The sequence below is a fragment of the Micromys minutus genome (genome assembly GCF_963924665.1).
Source record: "Micromys minutus genome assembly, chromosome: 14".
Classification (NCBI taxonomy): Eukaryota; Metazoa; Chordata; class Mammalia; order Rodentia; family Muridae; genus Micromys; species Micromys minutus.
The window spans coordinates 25240551-25247500 of record NC_137983.1 but is presented as its reverse complement, the minus strand read 5'-3'; the positions used below and the strand labels follow the sequence as shown (position 1 = coordinate 25247500).

Here is a 6950-nt window from a genome sequence, read left to right as displayed (position 1 = left end):
TTGTAGCATAAAAACGATTATGTTTATTCTATCAGTGTCTTCAGAGAATGAGCACTATAAAATCTCATGGGTGCGGTGCCACCCCTCTTAAAAGCATCACTCTGGAGACAGAGGCTGGTAAATATTGGTGAGTTGAAGGTGCGACACCTTAACATACTCATTTCCAGGCTAGCCTGAGCTACACAGTAAGACTCTATTTTTTAAAAAAGACATTTATAAAACTTTAGGTTTTATTTACATAAAGAGTATTTTAAGCCTCTTTGGAGCTGTGATACACCTCAGGAAACAATTGGGAATCTGTTAATAGAGGAGGAGTATCTTAACTGCCCATGTACTTATTTGGGGTAAATAAACCTGCTGCCAATAAGAGGCCTGAAATAAGCAGAAATATTGCAAAACTGAGATTCAGTTGTGATATAATATTGTCATCTATACATAAAAATAGATACAAAACTTTCAAGTAAAACTCAGATTTATGGTGGACTTTTATAAATTGGATCCATCCCTTTACTGACTCCAAAGCTTCAAATGAGTTTAATGTGCTGAATTCCGTGACCCAAGTGCTACTTGCAATTTATGATGAAAGGCATCTATCCGTTCTTTCTGAACTGGCCAGTTCAAGATGCAATGAGATTTAAACATTCCTCTTCGCAAACAGAGTGCATGGTTTAGTTTATAATCTGGAATATTCTGGAGAAAAATCAATATAATTGAATCCAGATTTTGCTCAATAGCTTGCTGAACCGCATGATGAACCTTGAATCTAAATAAAACATTGAAATGAATAGTTAGACTATTAACATATATTTGTTAAAAGCTTAATAATCTAAAATTACTTGTGGAATTTATTTGCACTTTCACTAAAATTTTGTATTTCCCCCTTAATTTTGTTGCAGTTTTTGTGAATTATGAATGCAGTAATTTTGAAAGACTTTCATTTGAAAAACAAGTACAAAGACAGACATCCACAAAATCCACCTACCTTCTGCACAGAGGGTCTTTTAACAGGTGATGTGTTATAATAAAAATGATTTTTCTGCTTCTTTTGATGCTATTAACAATTGCTTCAAGTCCAAAGACACCTGCTTCAAAGTCTCTTTCTTCTAGGCAAAACTTGAGAGATTGGTCTTGTTCTTCCATTGGGGAGAAATGTTCCCAGACCCAGTCTCTGTCTTTATGGGCATGGATTATATATGCCGTATATTCGAGCTGCCCGGGATGTGCATCTACTTCCTTAAAACCAAGAATCCGATGCACCGAAACATTCCAGTAAAAAGCTATTCTCCAACCCTCAAAGTGAATGAGCAATACCATAAGTATAAAAAGCAAGAGTGTACTGGTATTGATTATGAACAGGAGCTCAAAGGGTGCGCTGTCTTTACAGGATGATGTATCAAAGAGCTGCACTGGGAAGCCATGATAGTGCTGTGGAGTGTTGCAGAGGTAATGAGTGGACAGCTCAGAGATATTCGTGTGGGTCTGGTTAATCCAGTTAACAAACCAGGAAATACTTTCACAGGTACAGTCAAATGGATTGAAGCGCATATCTAAACTATCCAGGTTTTGAAAAGCTGGTCCAAAAACGTCCTTCTCAACCGATGTTATGAGGTTCTTCTGGAGGTTCAATGACCTTAGTGATGTCTGGTCATCAAAAATGGATGGTAGAAGTGTGTTTAAATTATTCACTCCTAGATTGATGCTCTTTAGTTCGAATAAGTTCTTGAACATCTCGACTGGGATTTCATCTAAGCCATTGGACTCTAAATTCAAGATGTGGAGGTGAGACAGACCCTTCAGGAAATTAACAGGGCCACCAGGGTTTGCATGTTTCCAGAGCCTTGCTAAGTTGTTGTGCTGAAAATCCAGAATTTCTAGATTCTCCAGACCCTCCAACAAGTCCTCATTTATGTTGGCTATGTTGTTGTTGCTCAAGTCCAGAATAGTCAAGTTATGAAGGGGGTGGAAAGGTGAAGGGGAGATAGCCACATTTTTAAGAGCCACCCTCCTGAGCATCAGTCTTTGAAGGCTGGGAACCAAAGCAAACGAATTGCTAGTCAATTCTAGGTATTTGTTATAGGACAGGTAGATCTCAAATATATTTCTCAGACCTCGCCATTCCTGGCCGGTGAGCTCTTGTTCAATTTCATTAAGGCCAAGATCAAGTATCCTGAGTTGGCCCAACCAAGAGAACGTACCATTTGCTATTTTTGAGATGTGATTTTTTGTTAAATTGAGAGTGAGCAGAGGAGAATGGGCGAGCGACACAAACGTTTCATTTGTTAAAGTTTGCAAATTTGTGAACGTTTTGGAAAGACTTAGGTACTTGAGACTCACCAATCCTGTGAAAGTATTGCTTTTTGTACCCGGAATATTATTATCATCCATGTTGAGATATTCCAAAGATTTTAGCCACTGAAAGGAAAACTCATCAATGTTAGGGTGAGAAGCAAATGAAACACTTTGCTTAGTAAACGCTCGCTTCAAATTCAGGTACTTCAGGTTGGAAAGTCCATAGAAAGAGCGAGGGGACAAACGCTGTATATTATTGTACCCGAGAGACAGATACTTGAGGTGTGGGAGCCAAGAGAAGGAATCATTACCGACATCGCGGAGGCTGTTGTAGGAAAGATCGAGGGAGGTGAGGTTTGTCTGCTTCAGCCCAGAGAAGGTGCTGTCGCTGGTCACTAGCAGTTGATTGTTGGCCAGAGAGAGATTTTGGATGCTTGTGTTTGAAAGTTCCCAACAAAGCTTCTCTGTGAGATGGGGGTTCAGTTGGATGTTGTTCAAGAGGAGGGCAGATAACTTGCCAATTGTGTGGAAACATCCTGGAGAAAACTGACGGTTCCAAACAAACAAACAAACAAACAAAAACCCGGATGTAACTGGCTCCACGGGAAACACTTAAGTGCCCTTTTACTCAGTCCTCTTCCCATTTTACCCTGTGACTTGGGCAAGAAAGCCCACCCACTCTATCCTTAGCTCTTTCTTCGTCCTGTGACTGTAACACCCACTGGCGGGGTCTTCCCAGGTCTCCCAGGTAAAGTTATAGCTCCCAGCATTTTGCTTAAATCTCCCTGAATTCGGTTGCATTTATAAACTATGCATGAAAATTGTAATGGAGCAGATTCCCAGTGTGTCTTCATGACCACTTTGGCAAATCTCTACCTATCTACCTACCTACCTATCTACCTACCTACCTACCTACCTACCTACCTACCTACCTACCTACCTACATACCTACCTTAAAAGAAGCAAAATGATAATCATGAAGTAGCAATGAACAGTTTTATGGCTGGGGCTCACCAAGCATGAGGAACTACATTAAAGGGCTGAAGCCTTCAGAAGGTTGAGAACCAGTGCGAACTAGATAAAGCATTCCCAGACAATTAATGACTAGTAAGGGAAGAAGAGTCAATCTTCCCCACGAATGAGCCCGTAATTGGTTATCCAATACCCCGTGGTCAGCACTAAACTTATACACATATGAGCAATACTCAGTGGATGACAGGAATAAACTACATCTAGGAAGTAGATAGCTGTGTATGACAATAGTTCACAATGGGACATGGAAGAGCAAAATACTGAGAAATATTCCATTAGAAGAATGTTTTTATACTAAAACTGTTATATGCCAGATGCATTATTACTAAATTCTTTTGCCTTATAGTCCTATAAGTTATTAGAAGGCAGACAAGGCTGAAGCCCAGATCCCTTGAATAATAACTTACCTGATCACATGATTACTCAAAGACAAAGCCTATGGAGGAGTGGCTAACCCAAGTCTGCAACCTGTTTCCTTGATGACAATGGTGTTTTAATTATTGCAGAGATCTCAGGAGGGGGAGTTTGATTTTCACTATACAATTAGGAAAAGTAAAACTAGTGTCTTCCCAAAGAATGTGTCTGCAGTGGAACAGTGATTAGAAATAACCCCACTGACTGACAATTTCTCAACTCATTTTGACTAAGTTGTCAATGGCCTCAAGCAGCAAGGGCTGATAGATTTGTTAGACACGGCTGAGCTTACAATTACTTCACTAGAAATCTTAAGTTTCTGTCTGCACAGCACAGGGACCGCACACCCCTGAGGGTGAGAAAAGGAGTAACTCCATCTTTACATCTTACCTCTTTCAGTGGATTTGATGACAAGTCCAATTTTTGTAAAGAAGAATTGCCAAGAAAAGCAAGTTCTTCGCTTTGTAGTGTGAGGATTTTATTTTGAGCTAAGAGCAGCTCTTGGAGGTTCTCCAGTTGGACCTCAGTTCCCAACTTTGTAGATGATAAACCATTGTGAGACAAATCTAACTTGATTAGACTCTGAGAGTAAAAAACAGAGACAGGCATATTAGAGTCTTGACACCCCATGCAACTCCCTCCAACATGTGAACCTTGGAAGGATCTCAAAGAGAAATGGACTGATCTCTCCTTGTTGTTTGGAAGGCAGGATAATCTTTATTACAATTAAACAGACCACTGCTGTTAGAATCTTTTCCTCCACTCTTCTCAATGTTTGTACCAGGGAGTCTCTTTTAGATGAAGCTGCATCAACAAGACCAGAAAAATGGCAATATCGAGAATCATGTTACATGGAAGAGCAGAGATTTCTAGAGAACTCATCCCTGGAAAAAGAATTACAAGTTACTAATGACTCCTGGAGAAGAAATTTATCCTGTCCTAGGGATGAGGCCACTTACTGAGTTATCCAATGCAAAGTTGTCAGCCTTGAAATTATAGACCCACAAACAACAAAAATACTCTCTCTCTCTCTCTCTCTCTCTCTCTCTCTCTCTCTCTCTCTCTCTCTCTCTCTCTCTGTCTCTCTCTCTCCATATATATATATATATGTATATATGTATATATATATATATATACATATACACACACACAAAGAGGTAACAATAATAATCAAAAAGAGGCTATCCATCTTCCATGAGATTGATGGGGATCCCAACAGGAATTTGGGGGGAGCTGGGGAACTGGGAGGGCCTTGAGGATAGAGTAGAGAGGATAATATAACTTTATTTCAATTATAAACATTTAAACGCAACCTTTACCGGTGTTACAAGGATTTAGTTTATTCATGAACCACCTATTTCTTTTACCAAGTTTAAGGACATGGACTTATTATTTGTGAAATAAGAACAGTTGATCATTTACTCACAAATAATCAACATTTATTTGTATTATAAGGGGTAGTAGAATGGCTTAGTAGCATAGTTGTAGTGCAGGAACCTTGGAAACCAGTTACAGAAGAAAAATAATAAAGTACTTCTTTAAGAAAACACAATCCCTATAGCTAGACTCAGGGAACATCACGGTTGACAAATCATGGAAATTATAAAAGCCAGAGGACCATGAAGTCTCTCTGTAAGTTTCAAATTCGAGTAAAAAGAAAACCTCTGGTAGATTAGGGGAAAGTCAAATGAAATTTCTATCAAAGAAACAAGGCTGACTTTTATACATTAAAAAGAATAAAACATGTTTCTCTAGTAATGTCTTTGATCAAATTCTGAGATCTTTGCATTCAAAGGTATTGCCTGCACACTATAGTTTAAGAAAGCTCAGAGACTGGCCAACATATCACCTTACCAATTTCTTCTCAGCACGCTTAAATTTGTACATTATGTTCTTGGCAACTGAGAAGGAATAAGGCTCGACTATTTTGTTTGAGGCCACAAAATAAAGAAAATAATTGATTTATAATTGGCTTTGGTTTAAGTGAAACACTTAAGAGTTGCTGGTATTACTAGCTAGTAACATGTGCTTTTCATGTATTTAAAATTTAAGTCAAGTTTAAAAGGGATAAAGCAGAATGGCAATGTTCCAAAAATTCTGAAACTCCAAAAAGAGTAGGTAATACTTTCGTAAAACAGTCTGCTTTACCAATTTGTTTTATTTACAGAGGTCAGAACTTGGACTCATTGTGTTTCTTAGTAACCCCACCCCCATTCTAAAGTCAGTAGTACCATAAGTTTATTTTCTGTGTTCCCTGGGGGGACAGTCAGATGTATTTCTGATCATGACGTCTCTCTTTAAGTCCTGTTTCAAATGAGACGATGCAAGAGAAGATTTCTTACTGTTCGGATTGACCTAAGACTATCACATACATATATCACGATGCCCACGTGTAAAAGTGTTGATCTGACTTTATTCTCTTTCCTTGAGAGCTATGAAAACAAACTCCCATGAGTAACCCGAAAACTTAATGTCAGGTAACTTTAAATGATATTTGCATTTCTTGGAGCAAAAATGAATATACTCACTCCATCTTACCTTCTGGTTTTTGAAAGGGTTGCTGTTAATTTTGTGTATTGAGTTAGACATTAGATGGAGCTCTGTCAGGTTTGTGCAGAAGACAAAGGTTTTATCAGAGATCTGAGATAGTTCATTGTGTTGCAGGTTCAGTACTTTCAACGAAGGAAGTATTTGGCACAGTTCTGGCTCCAGTTTTGAAATGGAGTTAAATCCTGCATCCAAGATAGCAAGTTGGCTGTATCTCATAAAACTGGTAGGTGGCAATCCTCTGAGTTGGTTGTGAGTAAGATTCAACACGGTTATGTTAGAAGGAAGGTCATCAGGTACATGTGTTAGCTTCAAGTGGCTGCAGTCAGCTACGTTGTATCTCACAGTGCATTGGTTTGTGGAAGACACCACTGGAAGCCATAGGAACAAAAGTCCCCCAAAGGAGTATATTAGATAAGATGAACACCCTTTCATGATTCCACCCTATAAAGGAAATATAAAAGTAATGGGTATTACCATGCCTTTTGGGGTATTCTTCTAAAACATGTCACCCAAATCTATACAAGATCTGTTAATAAGTTTTACACCATACAAGTATGTAGCATGCGGATAATGTACCAAGCAGAAACAATTCAAACAGCGTCAACCAGCAAAGCAATCTGCGTATGCTTATCTCTGATTCTTCCTTCTACTATAAAGATAAGGAA

General features: G+C 38.8%; 1 protein-coding gene across 1 annotated transcript; it reads right to left on the bottom strand.

Annotated features, from left to right (window-relative positions):
* Positions 1–534: 534 nt before the first annotated feature.
* Positions 535–6717, bottom strand: TLR3 (toll like receptor 3; the record flags this gene model as incomplete). The annotated part of the gene is made up of 4 exons (XM_080928501.1): positions 535–763; positions 983–2835; positions 4126–4317; positions 6274–6717. The coding sequence occupies 4 exons, from the start codon at positions 6715–6717 to the stop codon at positions 535–537; spliced, it is 2718 nt and encodes a 905-aa protein (XP_080784627.1).
* Between the last annotated feature and the right edge of the window lie 233 nt (positions 6718–6950).